The 21,534-nt window shown below is 47.4% G+C and overlaps 1 protein-coding gene across 1 annotated transcript in view; it reads right to left on the bottom strand.

Annotated features, from left to right (window-relative positions):
• Nucleotides 1-1,063: 1,063 nt before the first annotated feature.
• Nucleotides 1,064-21,534, bottom strand: part of NELFA (negative elongation factor complex member A) — a 61,906-nt gene continuing 41,435 nt past the window's right edge. Inside the window, exons 7-11 of the mRNA XM_040335294.1 lie at nucleotides 11,811-11,899; nucleotides 11,540-11,651; nucleotides 8,123-8,388; nucleotides 5,557-5,656; nucleotides 1,064-1,699 (exon numbers count right to left, since the gene is read on the bottom strand). Coding sequence (XP_040191228.1) covers nucleotides 1,515-1,699; nucleotides 5,557-5,656; nucleotides 8,123-8,388; nucleotides 11,540-11,651; nucleotides 11,811-11,899 — 752 coding nt within the window. The 3' untranslated portion in view covers nucleotides 1,064-1,514. The remainder of the gene's footprint in view (nucleotides 1,700-5,556; nucleotides 5,657-8,122; nucleotides 8,389-11,539; nucleotides 11,652-11,810; nucleotides 11,900-21,534) is intronic.

Here is a 21,534-nt window from a genome sequence, read left to right on the forward strand (position 1 = left end):
AGAATGGAACTTCTCAAACACATTTCTAACATTGAATGTGTTTTTCGTTCTGAAAATTACATTCATGCCAAAAGCAAACAAAATTTTAAACTACCTTTGAACTATAGTCATCATAATGTACTGGTTACGATTCTTTGTATGAATGTTCTTACGATGGATCACTAATAAATCTACTAGTGTATGACCAGCTTTGGTTCATCCTGTACAAAGTCTAAAAGCCCTGTCCTCACTGGTGCCCGTTTTGAGCAGAATTTCTGAATACAGTAACTTCACTTGCCTGCCCCCCCCTGCTGACCCAGTCACCAGGTTTCAATCATAATGGCGATCAGGACTTGGCCAGCCATGGACTACAGTCATTCCAAACCAGCCAGCCAATCAAGATAGCTGGAGATGCAGAAGACGTTATCTGTATAAAGATGTTCGTGCCAGTGAGTGGATCGCTGTCGACATAAATCGCTAGGTGGTGGAGAGTATGTCTTTAGTCTGCTGTAGTTAAGGAAACTGGTGTGAACATACAGAAGCAGACCGATGAATCAAGAGTCACTGGTGGGAATTTATCAAAAATGGAGCAGGCAAGAGCAGCTGTGCCCGAAAACCAATCAGCTTCCATCTTCAGCTTGTTCAGTTAAAGCGGAGCTGCGCCGTAAAAAAAAATGGCCTTTTAGTAAATGGACACTTACCGGTCCAGCGACATCGGCAGCAGAAGACAAGAAATCGTTCGTCTCTCTGCTGCCCCCACCGCCATCCTCGTTGAAGGAATCAGGAAGTGAAGCGTTACGGGTTCACTGCCCGACGCACTACCCACAGGTTCCCGCAGAGTGTGTTCCCAGAAGTGGGTGCAAATACCTTAGACAGGTATCTGCACCCCCCTCCCCCTGAAAGGTGCCAAATGTGACACCGGAGGGGGTAGGGTTCCGATGAGCGGAAGTTCCACTTTAAGCTCTGAAAATGAAAGAAGCTGATTGGTTGGTAAGCTGCTCCATTTTTGACTAATTCCCCACACTGTGCAGAGTTAATTTCTCCAACTTGTGTGAACCGTTAACAGATTCGCTCAAATCTGAAGTTACAGGAAAATTAAACCAAGACCCTGATCTATATTCAATACTTTAGCACACAAAAATTTACATTGCAAATACTGCAGATAAAAAAAGAGAAAAATTAATGCTGCAAATTGTACACGGCCATTTCTCAAAACCTAGAAATTGAAGGTGGATCCACAGGATTTTCATGAGAAAAGGTGAAGACAATGAAATTGGACAATCTGCTCCTGATTGTATAGTTGTATAGCTAGTTTTAAAATCGGTGATGCAAAACGGAGCGTGTTTCTATGTCCGGACCCTGTTGAGTTTTCAGGAATAGATTAAGTGTGGTCACCACTGATATATATATATCCCCCATCCTGGATTCCAGTCATGGCAGACAATGGGTCCATCCAGGGAGATGTCTGATTGTTGTACTGACGCCCATCTACAAGTATGAGTTTTTGGTCCACAGTTCCAAGCCTGCGGTCTTCTCTAAGAGACGTTCGTTAGGGGCTTGTATTTTTTTAGCTTGGTCCACTTTCCAGTAGAATAGTTCATTTCAAAAACCGTATCCACCATCATGGTGGTGCTGCCTGTTCCGTCTCCTTTCTGGATGACTTCCGTGTACTCGCTGAGTTTGATCTGGATGACATCACCCTGCTCTGGGCACGGATTTTCTGCACAAACCAAGACATTTATATTAGGAAGAAACCAAGCACCTGGAAACTAAAAAACACATACGCAACACTACTGCATCTAAACTGGCCTCAAAAACAGTCAATTTTACAGATTAAAAACACTTTCCTTGCAGTTTCCCCCCTTCACATTTTAGATTATAGTTGAGAATGGTAATTACGCCCATCAGTTTATTTTTGTGTCCCAATCGGGAGATTGTGTTTAGCTGCTTGTCCTATAGACAGACACAGAAGGATGTCAGAGGAAAAACTCTAAAAAACACACAAATCCCTGTCAGGGGAGAGGAGACACATTGTTTGTTCCTAGTAAGTAGGAACAAACAATATGTCTCCTCCCCTACTCAGTCCTATCCCCATACAGTTAGAACACATTTAACCCCTTGATCGCCCCCTAGTGTTAACCCCTTCCCTATCAATGATATTTACACAGTAACCAGTACATTTTTATAGCACCGATTGCTGTATAAATGTCAGTGGTTTGTAGACACTATGGGCCAGATTCAAGAAGCTATTGCGCCCGCGCAACCATAGGTTGCGCGGCGCAATAGCCGTTTTGCTCCCGCGTAGCGAATGCCCCTGATTCAGGAACATCGCTACGCGGACTGCAGCCTAGGATATGACAGGCATAAGCCTCCTAATGCCTTCATATCTCAGGCTGCATTCTTGCGTTGTCCGCTAGGGGGCGCGGCCATTGTGATCGGCGTATAGTATGCAAATTGCATACTACCACCGATTCACAAAAGTTGCGCGGGCCCTGCGCACGCAAGGTACGGAGTTTCCGTACGGCAACTTTAGCGCAAGGTTGCTCCTGCTGTAGCAGGGGCAGCCAATGCTAAAGTATAGCCGCCCTTACCGCTCGTGAAATTTAAATTTCACGTCGTTTACGTAAGTGAATCGTGAATGGCGCTGGACGCCATTCACGTTCACTTAGAAGCAAATGACGTCCTTGCGACGTCATTTGCCGCAATGCACGTCGGGAAAGTTTCCCGATGGAGCATGCGCTGTTCGCTCGGCGCGGGAGCGCGCCTAATTTAAATGATTCCCGCCCCTGGCGGGATCATTTACATTAGGCGCCCTTACGCCCGGCTATTTAGCATAGCGCCCGCGCAATTTACGGAGCTACTGCTCCGTGAATCGCGGGCAAATCAAAATATTTGCGTGGGCGCAGAGCAAAAATCGTTGCCCTTTGCCCACGCAAATATTGCGTGGATCTACCTGAATCTGGCCCTATAACTTTTGCACAAGCCAATCAATACATGTGTATTTCTCCCCCAAAAAATATGTAGAAGAATATATATTGGCCTAAAACGGATGAAGAAATTCGTTTTTAAAAACATTTTTGGGTATATTATAGCAAAAAAAATAAATAAATATATATATATTAGAGGTCGACCAATATATCAGTCGGCCGATATTTGGCCGTTTTTATGAAATCGGCATCGGCCGATTATTGTGAAAAAATCGTCCGAATCGCGGCTATTACAATAAACGGCTGGCATGGCCGCCTGCCCTGCAGCAGCGTGTGTCCCTGAATCCTCCACCCGCGCGGCCACCTCGCTCCAATAGCAAGGAAAGATTTTACTGCCATTGCATAGTACCGTCCCTCTGCGTGCTGTATTGGATAAACAATCATTGGCCCTTTACAAGCATCTGCCACGTGACTTTCAGTACTGACCAGTGCTCTTGTAGCAATGTATTCTTGATTCATACTACACCCGCACGGCCACTATAGGGAAGCTAAGGAGAGATTTCACTGGCATTCATCGTACCGCCCCGCCCCCTCTCGGCATGCTGTATTAGATACTTGTAAAGGGCCAATGATTTTTCCTCTAATACAGCACGCCGCGGGAGGGGGCGGGGCGGTACGATGAATGGCAGTGAAATCTCTCCTTAACTTCTCTATAGTGGCTGTGCGGGTGTATGAATCAAGAATATATTGCTTCAAGAGCACTGGTCAGTACTGAAAGTCAGGTGGCAGAGAAACCATCATTGGCTCTTTACAAGCATCTTCCACCTGACATGGTAACTCCCCCCAGCAGGAGATCGTGGCCAGCACTAGCTCTGTCTTCCTTTCCTGCCGAGGTGGAGCCTGCTGGCTGCTTGTACTATACTTGTTCAATGATTGGCTGGTCATCTCATCAGCATGCACCTAGCCTATCAGGTGCATGCAGATAGATACCAGCATGTATGGAGGTGCTACTGTACTGTACCCCCCCCCCCCTGCAGACTTAATTGTATGTCTTTTTAAAGTGAAACCGGGCTGAGGCACCACCCCCCCCCCCCACAACGCAGCACCACCCAATCCCCCCCCACAACGCAGCACCACCCAATCCCCCCCCACAACGCAGCACCACCCAATCCCCCCCACAACGCAGCACCACCCAATCCCCCCCCCACAACGCAGCACCACCCAATCCCCCCCCCCACAACGCAGCACCACCAAATCCCCCCCCCCACAACGCAGCACCACCCAATCCCCCCCCCCACAACGCAGCACCACCCAATCCCCCCCCCCCACAACGCAGCACCACCCAATCCCCCCCCCCACAACGCAGCACCACCCAATCCCCCCCCCACAACGCAGCACCACCCAATCCCCCCCCCCACAACGCAGCACCACCCAATCCCCCCCCCCACAACGCAGCACCACCCAATCCCCCCCCCCACAACGCAGCACCACCCAATCCCCCCCCCACAACGCAGCACCACCCAATCCCCCCCCCCACAACGCAGCACCACCCAATCCCCCCCCCACAACGCAGCACCACCCAATCCCCCCCCCACAACGCAGCACCACCCAATCCCCCCCCCCACAACGCAGCACCACCCAATCCCCCCCCACAACGCAGCACCACCCAATCCCCCCCCCACAACGCAGCACCACCCAATCCCCCCCCACAACGCAGCACCACCCAATCCCCCCCCACAACGCAGCACCACCCAATCCCCCCCCCACAACGCAGCACCACCCAATCCCCCCCCCACAACGCAGCACCACCCAATCCCCCCCCACAACGCAGCACCACCCAATCCCCCCCCACAACGCAGCACCACCCAATCCCCCCCCACAACGCAGCACCACCCACGCCCTCCCCACAACGCAGCACCACCCACGCCCCCCCACAACGCAGCACCACCCACTCCCCCCCACAACGCAGCACCACCCACTCCCCCCCACAACGCAGCACCACCCACGCCCCCCCCACAACGCAGCACCACCCACGCCCCCCCACAACGCATCACCACCCATCCCTCCCCACAACACAGCACCACCCACAACGCAGCACCACCCATCCCTCCCCACAACGCAGCACCACCCATCCCTCCCCACAACGCAGCACCACCCAATCCCCCCCCACAACACAGCACTACCCGCGCCTAGCACTACCCATCCCCCTCCACAACGCAGCACCACCCGCGCCTATCAAAAAATAAAAAAAATCGGCCCAAAATATCGGCATTATATATCGGCCATCGGCCGCACAGATTTCTAAATATCGGCATCGGCCATAGAAAAACCCATATCGGTCTACCTCTAATATATATATATATATATATATATATATATATATATATATATATATATATATATATATATATATATATATATATATATATATATATATATAAAAAATTGGTGCTCTTTTTGGTTTATTGTGCAAAAAAAAAAAAAAAGAAAGAAAGAAAGCAAACAAAACACAGGGGGTGATCAAACACAACCAGAAGAAAGCCATTTGTGGAAAAAAAAAAAAAAAAAAAAAAAGGACGCACATTTTGTTTCCTGCAATATGATCTGCCATTCACCAAGACTGCTGGTATACAAGGGCTCTGAAACCTACCTCTTGAACCTGCCATAAATCCCAGTATTAGAGCCTTCTCTGGCCTTGTAAGCTTGTTTGCAGTCTTGAACATTTCTTGAGCTGCAAACATCTGTTCCCGCTGTAAAAAAAAAAATGGGGAAGATTACATAATCAGGTTGCAGCAAACATTTGTTGCATTTGAATCACAGTAACGTTTTCCAAATAAAATATTTCATGCAGAAAAATCCAGCCAAATGCATAAATGAATGAATAAGAATCAAGCAATCGTGGGGGCAGCCTGTAATAATGTTTGCTTCAGGCACTGGATCCTGTGTTAGGCACACGTCTTGAGTAACGTGTAATTAGCCGCAGGCTTCCATACAGGTCTAGGGCCATGGTCTTTTATTGTTGCCAGACCCTGAAGTACCCCTGAGGGTATGGCCACTATGACGGGTGAAGCCTGGTCTTCTAGTAGGCCCAGCATTGAGGATAGGACTGCAAGCAGGCAGGGAAGCGTTCTTTACGGCAGAAGAGACATCATCTGCGATAATAGCCTGCCTGCACACAGTACAATATAAAAAAAAAAAAAACACACGTAAATTCATTTTAAATTTGACTGTTTCTCTTCTACCATCTAGATCAGGGGTCTCCAAACCCCGGCCCGCCCGCATGTGTGTTTTATCTGGCCCGCAGCTGACAGGCCCTGTAGTGTAAACAAATCCACCCATGCTGCCACGCTGTTTTTTTTTTTTTTTTTTTTTTAACACATTGGCTGCTGGGACCACCGAGGCACGGCACCTCCCCTCTTCCCGCACACTGTTTAAAATTACGATGCCACGAGTGACGTCACAGGGGCGGCACCTCCCCTTTTCCCGGCCGCTGTTTGAATTGACGCTCTTCCATTGACGAGTGTAGCAGCGGGCGGGAGAAGGGAGCTGAAATCGGCGAGACGGAGGCAACGGGTTCTGATCATTTTATTGTGTTGCATAACACTGATGGACACACTGCAAGGGAGATTGCTGTGCTGATGGGGATATTTCTGGGGGCAGTGCTGATGGGGACATTGCTGGGGGCAGTGCTGATGGGGACATTGCTGGGGGCAGTGCTGATGGGGACATTGCTGGGGGCAGTGCTGTGCTGATGGCAACATTGCAGGGAACACTGCTGATGGGGACAGCGGTGTCCCCATCGGCAAGTATGTGGACATTGCTTATAGAGACAGCGCTGATGGGGACACCAGTGTCCCCGTCAGCAATGATGGGGACATTGCTGATGGGGACATTGCTGGGGGCAGTGCTGTGCTGATAGCAACATTGCAGGGAACACTGCTGATGGGGACAGCGGTGTCCCCATCGGCAAGTATGTGGACATTGCTTAGAGACAGCGCTGATGGGGACACCAGTGTCCCCGTCAGCAATGATGGGGGCAGTGCCGATGTGGATATTTCTGGGGACACTGCAGATGGGGACATCGGCGTCCCCATCAGCAATGATGGGGACATCGGCGTCCCTTCAGCGGTCAGCAATGATGGGGACATGGGGTCACTGCTGATGGGGACATGGGGGTTCACTGCTGATGGGGACACCAGATTGCCGCTCTGATGGGGATATTTCTAGGGACAGTGCTGATGGGGGCAGTGCTGATGTGGATATTTCTGGGGACATTGCTGTGCTGATGGGGACACCACAAATGGGGACACCGGCGTCCCCATCATTGGTGTGCCCAACAGCAACATCCCCAACAGCAGTGTCCCCATCATTGGTGTGCCCATCAACAATGATAGGGACACCGCTGATGGGGACATGGGGTCACTGCTGATGGGGACACTGCTGAAGAGGACACCGCTGATGGGGACATGGGGTCACTGCTGATGGGGACACCACTGATGCGGAGTCTCTAAAGAGGGACACAGACGTGTGGAAGGCTCTGATGGGGACACAGACGTGTGGAAGGCTCTGATGGGGACACAGACGTGTGGAAGGCTCTGATGGGGACACAGACGTGTGGAAGGCTCTTATGGGGACACAGACGTGTTTCTCTTTTGTTCTCAGTCATATCATACCGATTGCAAAAACGATCCATGTAAAATATATACGTTTATTTACATTTTATTCATTCATTTATTTTATACATAACTGATTTTTTTTCCAGCCCCCGAATACTTGTAAAGTCTACAATGTGACCCTTGTGTTGAAAAGTTTGGAGACCCCTGATCTAGATGTAGCCTTAAGTGTTTAAGGTACACACGGAGCAACCAATCCAAAAACTACTCATTTTAGTAATAGGCAGTAAGTGTTCAGATCTTTAAGCTTCAGGAGGAAAGAAAAAAAAGTTATATCTGTGCACTTTAGGGGCAACCCCTAGCAAGATTTGTGTCAGCGGCCAATCACCTGAAGGTAGGAGTCAATAAAACTACTGTACAATTAAGACAATTGCTTTTGCCAAACTATGTCACACAACATCCGATGCGAAAACCTCTGCTCAAAATATAGTCATGCCGTCTTCAGTGATCTTGCAGCCAACAGCACTAGAGAAAGCTCTGAACCATCTCATGCATTAGTTTTGTCAGCACAGATGTTCTCAGATAAAAAGATACAAGACTTACTGTAAGAGACAAGCTCTTCCTGGGCGGAGGCTGTGTCTGTATGGTAGTGATCTGAGGTGCCTGTGCTGCGGGTGTTACCACCTGAGTTACAGCAGGTGTCAGTGGAGAGGTAGGGGTGGCTGCAGGAGTTGGGGTCGTGGCTGGCGTATTGGGGCTGCTGTGATACATCGGCGTCCGTTGTTTGAACTGTGTGGCAAGTGTGTTGTTGGGAGGTACAGGTTCCTCTGCTTGTCTTGTGGTTTGTAATGCTTCCCGAACTGAACCAGCTGTGCAAATAGAAAAGATAAATCAATTTAACCTCAAAACCAAACCGTGTCTGTGCTTCCTTCCTATTCCCTATCTGACCATCTTATAAAACCAGCCACAGACTTGTTGGGAGGTTTACCAATTGTTTAATAAACTGGTCTACAGATACCAGAGAGTACCCATTATCAGGCCATACAATGCCAACCTCACTATACCATTACAGACGTGCCATTTTCCTCAATTCAGCCAACATTTTGTTAGCCATCCCTTAATCTGCAGCACACAGGAATCATTATACCAATTAGATAGTCCACAAGTGGACTAAGGGGATTCGTTTTCGATGGACAAATGCAGCTTGTTTCCATTTGGGATCAATTTATTCATCTCTCATTAACAGTTGGCATTTGACTATTCAACTGCATTCTCAATGACTTGCATGGGAGAAAAGCAGTTGTGGCAAACAAAAACCTGTCGACACTCGGCAGCATCTAAAACTTCAAACTTAGCCTTAAAGTGGTTGTAAAGGCTAACTTTTTCTACATTTATGCATTCTATGCATGAAGATAAAAAACCTGTGTACTGCTCTCCCCTCTCCAGATACTTACTTGAGCCCCCTTGCGATCCAGAGGGGTGCACGAGAGCCTCGGCTGTCCCAGGACTCCTTATCCTTATTGGCTGGGAAAGCAGCAGGAGCAAACATGCACCAGTGCCCCCCCATAAGCAAGCAGCATGCTATTGGGGGGGGGGGGGGTAATGGTCAAGAGGGAGGGGCAAGGAGCACCAGTGGGAGGCCTGAGAAGAGGATAGGGGCTGCTCTGTGCAAAACTACTGCACAAAGCAGGCAAGTATGATTTTTTTTTTTTAAACACAAGACAAATCTTTAATAACACTTTAAAATGAAGTGTATTTCCACTTTTGTATTCAAATTTTAGAAAAACCCCACTATATGATTGTGTGTTATTTCTTACCTTTTGGATGTTTGAGGAAAAAAGATGTCATACCTGACTGCAAGCATGTCTTAGCTAGCCCAGTATGCTTTCTCTCAGAAGCAGTGTTGGGGACTGGCAGAGTCCAGTTCTCATTAAACATACAATGGAGGAAACCAACTCCTAAACCTTTAGGTACAGTATTTATTATTTTAAATCTGTTCCTGTAGTTTGGCCCTTTCGATCACCTAAAATACCTGGGCTGATCCTGCCCCTCCCCCCCTGTAAACTGACCACGGTTCATCATGTCTGCTGAGCCCTGACACCATGGTCAGTTTACATGCCTCCATCATCCGCTGGCCTCCCCTGCCTTTCTGTCAGCTTGTACCAGTGTCTGCCCCCCCCCCCCCATGTTGCCAAGATTACTGTTGAATTGTCATACAATCCTCTCTGGTTGATAATGATAGGGTGTGTGTGTGTTCTCTCTCTCTCCCTCCCTCCATATATACACACACACACACACACACACATATATATATTATTATAAATAAAGAAAAGATAGTAGTATCTGTACTGGACACCGGGGGGCACTGCTGCTATCACCTAATAGTCTGCCTTAAACAGAAAAAATGCAAATATGAATGGGTGATGGTGAAGCGCTGTGAAAACTAATAACAAAAAGGGAATCTAGATACCCGTGTGGGTAAATTACCCTAATGTAAAATAAATAAGTAAATAAATAAAATAAATACTAAGTGACTATTACAAGGGAAAAAAGGGAGTGAATAAAAAAACTGATAATGTGAACAAAAAGTGACGCTATGTACCAGGCTGAATAAACCAAATACACAGTAATAATGGTAAGTACATAAATGTGAACAAAGCAATAGCTCACACACGCTAAAATAACTATGCTGTGCATAGCAACACACAGAAACAGTGCATAGCAAAAAACACACGTGAAAAAGTCTCTTTAAAGTGGTGACATGCGCAGTTCTACACCTTTTTTCAAAGCGCCGCTCATGTGACCGGCCTCCTTTCTCCATCCGACTGACGTCAGCTGGGGATTCTCGGCCCATCATGCTGTAGCTGTCAGATTGAGATAGGAGAGTGGCAGCCGGTCACGTGAGCGCAGAGGGGGCGCTCTGAAATCAGGTACATAGTGGCATAATATATATATATATATATATATATATATATATATATATATATATATATATATATATATATATATATATATATATATAAAAAAATAAAAACATGCACTGGAGCACCAATCAACCAGAGAGCATTGTATAATACAGCACAGTGGCTTAACCACTTTAAGGCAGGCTGTTCAAATCTAGTAAAAAAACTGCTGAGATATCTGCCTTCACACCAGGTAATTATGGTAAAATACAGCTCCCCAGCCCTCCCACTAACAATAGAGCCAAGTAGAATTTTTCCTTAAAGTTCCAGTGCAAAAACGTAGTCTAGCGTTCTCATTCTGCACAATATATAAATATACATATTTGTGCGCATTAGGCATACAATTACTGACCAAAAAAGCTGATTTTTCTATATTTTTTTTTTACTGAAAAATGCACTGTGCTTGTTTACACGACTGTGTGCATAGGTACAGTACATTACAATTAATGGGCTGTATTTTAGGTTATTAAAAAAAAAAAAAAAAAAAAAAAAAAAAAAAGGAGGCCTAAAAAAGGTAAGCTTCACATTTTCATAAAAAAAATGCAGAACTGCCAATTCTCTTCCTACCCCAAGCCTGTAATAGAGTTGGGGGAAGGGAGTATTGTTTTTGTCAGTACCCACTTCCACAATCCTTGCCGAGGAGGGCGTTGCATGGTATGCCTACCTCCTCACACACCCTCCTGAAGGACTCTGTTGGGAAAAAAAATAAAAAAACTAGCCGAGTAAAGGCAGTTTGCAAAATAAGTCACGAATGAGGGCAGACATGAGGCTAGTCTGTTAAACCGATTGAAAAGCTCTGCACAAATTTTTTTCAGTTGGTTCTCATTTTGAAAAATGAGGGCAATCCAAAAAAGGAAAAAAAGCATTCACTTTATATCTATAACAAAAACAAATTCGGAATCTACAATAAAGTTTATTAAAATTCTAAATGCCACGTTGCCTTATGTTTTGCTTTAATTCGTTCATTAAACTTCCAGGCTTCTTTCAGTCAGGATCCTCCATAAATTTAATTTTATTAATATCAGAGTTGGCTTCAAACTACGATAAATGTGTGTACCTTGTGGGGTCTCAGATGCTGGAATATAGGAGGAAGATGGTACCACACTGGGAGTGGCTGGCAAGTAACTGGTAGATGGTAGTGCACTTTCGCTGTTCAGCGTGCCAAGTTTCTGCAATGAACATACAATTTAGTATACATTTTATTATCCTCTACTACTTTAATGTAAAAGCTAACCCTAGGCCAGCATCATTATTAAAAGAGAAAGACAACTTGCAAATCACATCAAATCTCTATCACAATGGTATTGCATCAAGAGAAACCAACATACTTGTGTAGACACCAGACCAGCCGCATAATCTGGGGTGGCGCTTTCCACAACAGTCTCCTCTTTCGGAGGCTTTTCTGGAACATCAGTTTCTGTAAAAAAAAATAAAAAAAAGTGGTCAGAGATTTAACATGAGAACCAATACATGCAAGGATATGGCATTCAGAGGACTCAAGTAGCAAACACACTGCTGGAATAATAAAAGAAAAATAAATAAAAAATCCTGCCGTCTACCTTGTAGGAGACTTTCACTACGTTTAATCTCAGGTAAAACAGGGACAGAGGGCAAATCTTTTCAACAGGGACACAAGCAGCAATAAAACCCAGACATCAATTTCAAACTCTACGCAACCATCTTATAAAAAGAATATACAGTAAAACCTTGGATTGCGAGCATGATTCGTTCCAGAAACATGCTTGTAATCCAAAGCACTTGTATATCAAAGCAAATTTCCCCACAAGAAATAATGGAAACTCAAATGATTTGTTCATAAGTTCTTCAGTTATATATATTTATTTATTTTTTTAATATGAAGGAGGAGGATTATAGCAATGTGATGGGTTGCGCAACTATAAAAAAAAGGTCTTTCCACAAATGAAAGACTCCACAATGGGAATTAGAAGCAAAATCCAGCAGGAGCTACAGAGTATAAAAGAGGAGAGGTGCCTCAAAGTGTAGCAATATGGTTACATTTAGCAACTCACATGGTTGATGATTAACAGCTTGCCGACCGCCACCTGTACTTATACGTCGGGAGAATGGCATGGCTGTGCAAAGCAACGTACCTGTTCGGTGCTTTGAATTTGCCGCCGTGCAGGAGCCCCTGCTGCAAGCTCTGTGACCGTGCACGCTGGACCCGCAGACTCAATGTCCGCGGGTGTCCCGCCGGTGGATTTTACATAATGGGTTAAGGGTCACCAGGGGTGATTGGACACTGGCACAACCAATTGAAGACAGTTCCCCTCCATATAACCCCTCCCATCAGGGAAGCACCTCTGTTTTGTAGCAAGCAATAAGGTTCCCATAAGAAGGGGGGACCTCTGTGTCCCGTGGTGTACTCCAAGAAAAGGATTTTACAGGTAAGCCGTTTCAAAAATCCTGTTTTCTTTATCGAACACCACGGGACACAGAGTCTTTATCTTTACATAATGGGACGTCCCAGAGCAATGCTCCATATGAAGGGGGGGGGGGAGACACAGATCAAGCAGGCTGCCATGGACCAGAAATTTATACTGCTGCCTGCAGCACACTTTGCCCGAAGGCGGCATGTTCCTGTCCCCTCACGTCCACCCACGATCCATAGGCCAGAGGATCTCTTGTCCTGGACACAAAATTGTCCAACTTCCTGTTGGACCTGGAATCTATCTCTGGCATATGGCCTGAAAAAGATCTCGGGGTGGAGAGACCACTCTCCTGCTGACAGCTGCTGGCGACTCAGATAGTCCACGTGCCAGTTTTCTACCCCTGGGATGAAAATTGCAGAAAGACAAGGAATATGTTCTTCTGCCCAAGTAAAAACCCGAATCACCTCCTGAGCGCCCTGACTGCGGGTTCCTCCTTGGTGCTTGATGTAATCTACAGCAGTAGCATTGTCGGATTGAATCCGAACTGGGTGGCCCTGTAACCTGCTTGTCCAGGTTCTGAGGGCCAAGTATACTGCCCGAATCTCCAGTATGTTGATGGGCAGGCTCTTTTCGGTCTTGGCCCAGGTTCCCTGGGCTGAAGCTTCTTCCAATACTGCACCCCAGCCTATTGGGCTGGCATCCGTAGAAACCACCTTCCAAGTGACTGGGGGAAGGGATCTTCCTTTCTGCAAGTTCTTGGTCTTTAACCAACTGAAGCTTTGGCGCACCTGTGGAGACAGGCGCATGGGTAGATTCAGAGCTTGGATCTTCCTGTTCCAGGCAGTTAGAATACTGCCCTGAAGTAGTCTTGAGTGAAATTGGGCATAAGGAACGACCTCGAAGGAGGCTACCATCTTCCCCAATAGCCTCATGCAAAGGCAAATAGATGGTCTCTTGTTTGTCTTGACCTTGTGGATCAGGTCCTTTAGTGACTTGATCTTTGGCTCTGGTAGAAATACCCGGCTTTGGGCTGTGTCTATGATCATGCCCAAGTACTCTACCCTTCTTTGGGCTTGTAGAGAGGATTTTTGTAAGTTTACAATCCATCCTAAATCCTCCAGGTACTTTATAGTGGTGAGCACAGGGTGATCTAAATTTTGCTACTGACTGATCTATAATCAGTAGATCGTCTAGATAAGCTGTTATCGCTATGCCTTGTGCTCTAAGATTTGCCAACAGAGGGGCTAGTACCTTTGTAAATACCCGAGATCCGGTAGCCACACCAAAAGGTAGAGCCACAAACTGAAAGTGGCGATGTTCTACCGCAAACCTTAAAAATCTTTGGTGATAGATAGGCACATGGAAGTATGCGTCTGATGTCTATTGACGTATGTCGTATGATGTAGGGTGGCGACCACTGATCCAATAGTTTCCATTCGGAAATGGAAAATGTTCAGAAATTGACTTAGAGCTCTTAAATTCAGAATAGGTCTGACGTCTCCGTTTGGCTTTGGGATTACAAAGAGGTTTGAATAAAACCCTGAATCTTGGTCCTTTAAGGGTACTTCTGTGATCACCCCTTGGGATAGCAAGTGATCCAATCCCTTGAAGGACGCCCTTTTTGAAGGATCCTTGTAAAGCATTGAGCTTCGGAACCGAGAAGATGTGATCTCTTGAAATTCCAGCTTGTACCCTAGGGATACTGTGGATACTACCCATCTGTCCTGGATTTCTGTCTGCCATGCCACTGAAAACTGACAAAGCAGTCCCCACACTCGGCCGAGCGGGGGCGCCTCTTCATGCAGAAGCTTTGGGGTTCTGCTTGTTGGCCCTTGAACCCCACTGCTTCTTGTTCTTTTGGGCCTGGTTTTCTTTAGTTTTTGTGGCTGGCTGAAAATGCTGTCGCCACTGGCTAGAGGTAGATTTACCAGGAGCTGGGGAGAGAGAGAACGTTTAAAACAAGGTCTCTTGTTTTTCTTCTTCTCCTCTGGTAATACAGTGGTTTTCCCAGTCGATATATTTTGGATATATTTCTCCAAATCTTCCCCAAAAGAGGCGTTCGCCATGAAAGGGGAAACTAGTCAAAAGCTTTTTGCATGGTGCCTCTGCAGACCAATGCTTTAGCCAAAGAATTCTGTGCATATGCACCAGCTGAAGTGTGAGACGCGATGTTTGCAGAATCGAATCCCTCATCACGTCAACTGTAAAACAAAAGGCTTTAGGCAAATTCTCCCAGAGTTTGACTTGTTCTAGAGGCAGGTCCTTCAGCCCTCGTTTTACCTGGTCCTTGAGGACCTGACACATGCCTACTGCTGCTCCAGCAGGTTGGGCGACTGACCCAGCGAGAAGGAACACTTCAATAAAAATTCCAATTTCTTTTCCCGAAGGGTCTTTAAACACCTGAATGTTATCCACTGGACAAGTCAGGTTCTTATTTACACAAGAAATGGCTGCACCTACCGAAGGCAGGCTCCACTTTTTGGAAAACTCTTCCTCCATAGGATAAAGAATATTACATTTCTTTGGAGGTGAAAAACGCTTGTCTGGGTGTAACCATTCTGCGTAGATTAGCTTCTTTAACAAAGGATGGACTGGAAAAGAGCATGCACCCCGCAGGGATTTTAATGAGACCAGGGAGGAGGCAGGTGATTCAGTTAACTCCGAAGAGGGCAACTTGAATGTAGTACGCACTGTTTCAGCATAACATTGCACCTGTGACCTTAGCATTTGGGAAGCAAAAAAAAAAGTTCCTCTGAAATCCCTGATTCGTCCAACTCCTCATCCCTGTCCTCTGTAGGTGTTCTCATCCTTCTCCTCTTCATATTTTTTTGAAAGAGGATCAAACACCATTGAAGGAGATCTGCGTCGCTTTTTGTCCTTTTGCAGGGACTTTGCGTTTAGCGCAGCGATCTTTCCCTCAAGTTTTCCCATGGCTGCGATAAAAGTGTCCTCAGTGACATATGCAGGCCCAGGCGCCACTGGAGAAGTAGCAACTCCCGATGGTGAAGAAGGGAAGACATATTAACAAGCAACAAGCCGAGGTACCAATAAGCATCTACTACTGTGCTCAGTTTAGCACTCTACATAAAGTATGCAACTTAAAACACAGTTTCATGCTATATAGAGTGGGTGTCTCCTGGTAGTGCCCTACCAACCACATAGAGCTTACGTGCCCCTACTGCTGTGTCCCGAGGGAAGAGCTGCCGGCCTCCATGATCTTTTAAGGGCTCCTGTTTGAGCGCCATCTTTAAAATACACGTGTGCGCTCGCGCCTGTGCACACTCAGATCCTCCTCCGCCCCCTCCCGCCGATAAATCGCGCACCCGTGCGCGTCTAGGGCATTATGGCGGCTGCGAGGGATCAGGGAGAGCCTCTCCCTGCCTTTACCATGCTGCTTTTGTCCCCTCCTGGGATCTCAGCGCTCTGGGAGAGGGAGGCTTTTGGCCGTTTTGATGCAGAGCTCTGCAGCGGAAGGAATGTGCCTTGTCCTGTGGATCTGACACATTTGCAGAGTGAGGTGAGTAAACTCAGCTCTTTACTCCCTCCAGGGGCCAAAAGAGAGAAGACACCCGACTCACAGTTTTGAAAAGGATCCTTAAGCTTGTTCTTAGGATTCCTTTTTTCTTACCTTATCCCCGCCGCAGGTTTTTTCTGCTGAAAAAATTCAGACAGCACCAACCTTCACCCATCTCGGCGGGTTTTGTGTGCCAACCTTCAGGGATATGGGCTCCTATTTAATGGATACCTCTCCCCTGGGCCTTGTAAAAGACTCTGACCAGGACTTTTAGCTGCTGTAGCGAAAGTGCTGTACCCCAGTCCTCCGAAGAGGGACATTACAGGCGACGCCTTGTCCGTGAGGCCCGGATCCCATCCAGATTTAGCATAATTCTTAGCGTCTTGGATGGATCCTTAAAGTATAGCTCCTTCACCCTCAGAGGGCCTTCTTAGCAGAGCGATCCTTAGCACATCCTCGGTTGTCCAACACCTTCTAGACACTGGCGAAAAAAACTGAGGTACTTCCCTGATGGGAGGGGTTATATCTTCAATTGGTTGTGCCAGTGTCCAATCATCGCTGGTGACCCTTAACACATTATGTAAAGAGAAAGACTGTGTCCCGTGGTGTACGATAAAGAAAGAATATATCTAGATAGATCTATATCACACATACACACATTGTGGTAGCCATTTTATAAAGAAAAAGGCACAGCTGGAATAGAGCGCAAACTTTAACATACCAAAATATGTACAGCCATGGCCAAAAGTTTTGAAAATTACACAAATAAACATTTTTTACGAAGTTTGCTGCTTTAGTATTTTTAGATATTTTTGTCAGATTTGAGTATGGTATACTGAAGTAGAATTGCAAGCATTTCATAGGTGCTAAAGGCTTTTATTAACAATTACAAGTTTATGCAAAGAGTCAATATTCTGTTGACCCTTCTGTTTCAAGACCTCTGCAATTTGTCCTGGCATTCTGTCAATGAGCCACATACAGACTGATGGAAGCCCATTCTTGTGTAATTAAAGTTGGAGTTTCCTGACCATGGACCCAAAATGTTGATGTTTTGTTCCCCAAGCCAAGTTACTTCGTTGTCACTTTTGTCTTATGGCAAGGTGCTCCATCATGCTGGAAAAGGCATTGTTCATCACCAAACTGTTGGATGGTTGGGAGAAGTTGCTTTCGGAGGATGTTTTGGTACCATTCTTAAGTCATGGCTGTGTTCTTACTTAAACAAAATTGTGAGAGCCCACTCCCTTGGCCGAGAAGCCACCTCACACATGAATGGTCTCAGGATACTTTCCCGTTGGCATGGAGACAGGACTGATGGTAACACTCGCCTTTTCTTCTCTGGACAAGGTTTTTTCTGGATGCCCCAATCAGAAAGGGGATTCATCAGAAAAATAGGATTTTTTGTACTCACCGTAAAATCCTTTTCTCTGAAGTCCATGGACGGACACAGCTCCTTAAATCTTGACAAGTGGGTTATGTTCCCTGTTTACAGGAGAGGACTAGGCAGAAACATGTTAAATAGTTAAATACATGTTACATTAACAGAGTTGAACAGCCCCGCCCAGGGGGCGGTCCCTCCAGACATAACCCTCCTCACTGCAGCTTGCAGCCTCAGTTCGTAACAAGCAGTACAAACCTAAAAAGGAGGGGTGGGAGCTGTGTCCGTCCATGGACTTCAGAGAAAAGGATTTTACGGTGAGTACAAAAAATCCTATTTTCTCTTATCGTCCATGGACGGACACAGCTCCTTAAATCTTGACAAGTGGGACGTCCCCAAGCAGTGTCAAAAAACGAGGGGTGGGAAATATATCAGTAAAAACAATTTTAACTTCACCCCAAAACAAGCAGAGCTCCTCAACGGAGGAGGTGCAACTTTAAACAGCCGCCGGCAAAAACTAGCGGCTGAAAAAAACATCATAAGATGCACTCACAGCAACCATGTAAATTCTGGAAAAAGCGTGAACGGACGAGCAAATCGCCGCCTCGCACACCTGTGAGACCGACGCATGATGTCGGGAAAAAAAAAAAAAAAACCCAGGAAGCACCAATTGCCCTGGTCGAAAGTGCCGTGACCGGAAAGGGGGGCCCGCCCTTAGGAGCATAGGCCTGTATGACGGCCTGCCCGATCCACCGAGAAATGGTGGTCGACGAGACCGCCAGGCCCTTTTGTGGACCAGACACCGACACAAAAGAGAGTCAGAAGCTCCGAAATGGAGCCGTAGTAGGCTGGTATACCCGCAAAGCGCGTACCACGCCTAAAGTATGAAAGGCCGAAACCTCCTTCGGAAGAAGGGAAGGTCGCGGGCGCACCATCACCTAATCCTTATGGGGGATCAAGCATGGCGGCTTGCAAGACAAGACCGCCAACTCAGAAACCCCTCTAACAGAGGTAAAGGCCACTAAAGGGGCCACCTTCTGAGATAGTGTCAAGAGAAAATCTCTCTGATGTTTCCAAAAGGAAGGTTCCTGAAGAACCGAGAGCACCAGAGTCAAAACTCATGGGGGAAGAGATGGGCCAAGAGGGGAAAGTATATGACAAACCCCTTGCACACAAAAAAAGGGGACCCACCAGGGAACGGGCCGCAAAAAGGCCACTAAAAGAACACAGCCAAGGCTGAAATCTGCCCCCAAACGGTGCTTTAAGCAATTTTTAGATCCAATCCAAGCTTTAAAAACAGCAGGACCCTGGACATTGAAAGTACGCCCGTGGACGTCACTCCATCCCTTCGCACCAAGAGAGGTGCGACGGTAGATCCTCCGGAAGAAGACTACGGTGCCCTGTTGAGATGACCGAGTCAGACAGACCCTGGTCACCTAAAGTCTGGCTTCCAATAACCATGTTAAGCAAGTCAGTGACTGTACAACAGGAGGAAGTATGGGACCTTGAGACAGGAACCTCCTGCCCTGGCAATCGCCAGGGTGCCTCCGCTACCAGGCGCCCGATATCAGCGTACCAAGGACGCCGAGAGTAATCTGGAGCGATTAGAATCATCGGGATCTCCTCAGCATCCACTCTGTGGAGCGGCCGAGGAAGCAACTACCATGGAGGAATGGCAAAAAATCACCGATACAGACCCCACAGGGCCACCAGCGCGACTGACGCGTCTGTACAAGATCACTAGACCTGGCCACTAACTGACACCCTTGCGGCGGAGACAAGCTGCCAGGAGATCCATGCCATGTGAGGCTCACCTCCTGCAAGGGAGCCGAAACACCCCAAGCACAAAGACCAGTCGCCCTGGTCCAGCATCTGGCGACTCCAGTAGTCTGCCTGCCGGCATACCTGATGGTAGACTGAAGCCACGGCCGTGGCGTTGTCCGGCTGAAACCAGATTGGTCGACCACAAGGAGAAGCATAGCCTGATCGCCTAAAATAGTAGGACAATGAACAGTAGACAGCACCTGGTATTCCCAGGCGGTCTTCCACCAGGCACTAGCCAGGCCCGACCCTGGGTAGCTACCGAGACCAGACACATTCAAGGAGGTGTGGTCATAGGTCCACGCAAGTCCAGCGACTCAGGGCCGACTGGACCCCCCAGTTTTGTGAACCTCCAGGTTCACAACCCGTGAGCTGGCATTCCTCGTAAACACCGACCACTGGAAGGAAGGAACAACTTCCCGGACCGAAGAGTCGGGAATCTCTGTCACCAACTCAGAGAGACTCTGACTAGGTGGCGCACAGGAATCTAATGATTTCAGAGACAAGAGATTTTTACCACCTGGACAGTAGTTCCACTGGAAAACCAGGGTGTGGAACTGGGAATACTGTACCACCTTGAAGTAGGCTACCCACAGACCATGAACCAGCAGGCGCCCGGAGAGAAGACCGATTGCGTGATGCCAATACCTTCTCCGCAGACTGAAGAGTCTGCAATTTCTCCAGGGGAAGAAGGACCTTTGCCACTGAGGAGTCTGGATCAACACTAGATACTCCAACGCTGAGTCGGAACCTAGCATGCCCATAATTTGAACCCTGGGTCGCACACATGTAGGGCAGGCTTGCTGCCACTGAGCTACACTTTCTGGCCTAAACGTTTAACATCCACCCGAATCTTCGGAGGGTCTGAATGGGAATAACCTATCCACTAGGTCGGAGACAGAAGCTGCTCTCAGAAGAAAGTCGTCAAAGTAGCCAATGAGGCAAAGCCTCGCTGTCCCAACAAAATTCAAATAAGTGCGAGCTCCTAGCTGAAAACCCATGGTGCTGACGCCAGATCAAAAGGGAGGGCCACAGGCTGACAGAGACCCTTCTCTCATCACGAAGCACAGAAAAAAAACACTGTGACATGTGCAAAACGGGACATGCATGTATGCGTCCCTGATGTCCGAGGACGTCAGGACATCCCCCGGATGAAGCGCAGCTACCACCGAACAAATGGATTCCATGCGGAACTACCCGACGTTCACAAAGGTATTTAGGGCCTGAGGCCCATAGAAAACCCCAAAACTCTCGTCCTGCAGGAAAGGTAAAATTACCTTGCAGCTTAGCAAATCCCACACTGCCCAAGGCAGACCGACGTGCCGGGAGGGGAAGACACAAGGACAGAACTTTGTTCTGTGGATAGGAGGAAACCCTATCTAGTACTCCGAAGAGACCACCTCGCAGACCCACTAGTCGGAGAGCAGGGAGGTTTCACTGAATTGTGAACCTGCAAGCCGCCCCTCCCACCTAGAGACAGGGAGGGAAGGCTATATACATTGGCAGGATTTGGGTGCCGGCGTGATCGGCTTATGCACCCAGGGACAGATTAGTCCCCCAGCTGGGCCTTTGATGGCCTGGGAGGGTTGCCCCTAAATAATACACACACACATAGTGTGTATGTATATTATGTAGGTGTATGCACACATGTCTTTGGAGGAAACCGGAGTACCCGGAGGAAACCCACACAGACACAGGGAGCGACAATGCAAGCTCCAGGCAGATTGGCGTCAGTGTGCAGATTTGAACCAATGACTCTTTTGCTGCCAAGTAATGGAGTTAAGCACTACACCACCGTGTGCATAAAACCATTCTGAAACAGACGCCCTGGATAACAAGGGCGCAGCATTCAATGAAGCATCACAGACCTATATGAGGCCCTGGACCAGCTGGTCCGCTAGGCTAATAACCTCAGGAGAGAGTCGGTGCTCCTCCACTGTCTGGTGCAAAAT

This window comes from Rana temporaria, chromosome 1 (genome assembly GCF_905171775.1).
Source record: "Rana temporaria chromosome 1, aRanTem1.1, whole genome shotgun sequence".
Classification (NCBI taxonomy): Eukaryota; Metazoa; Chordata; class Amphibia; order Anura; family Ranidae; genus Rana; species Rana temporaria.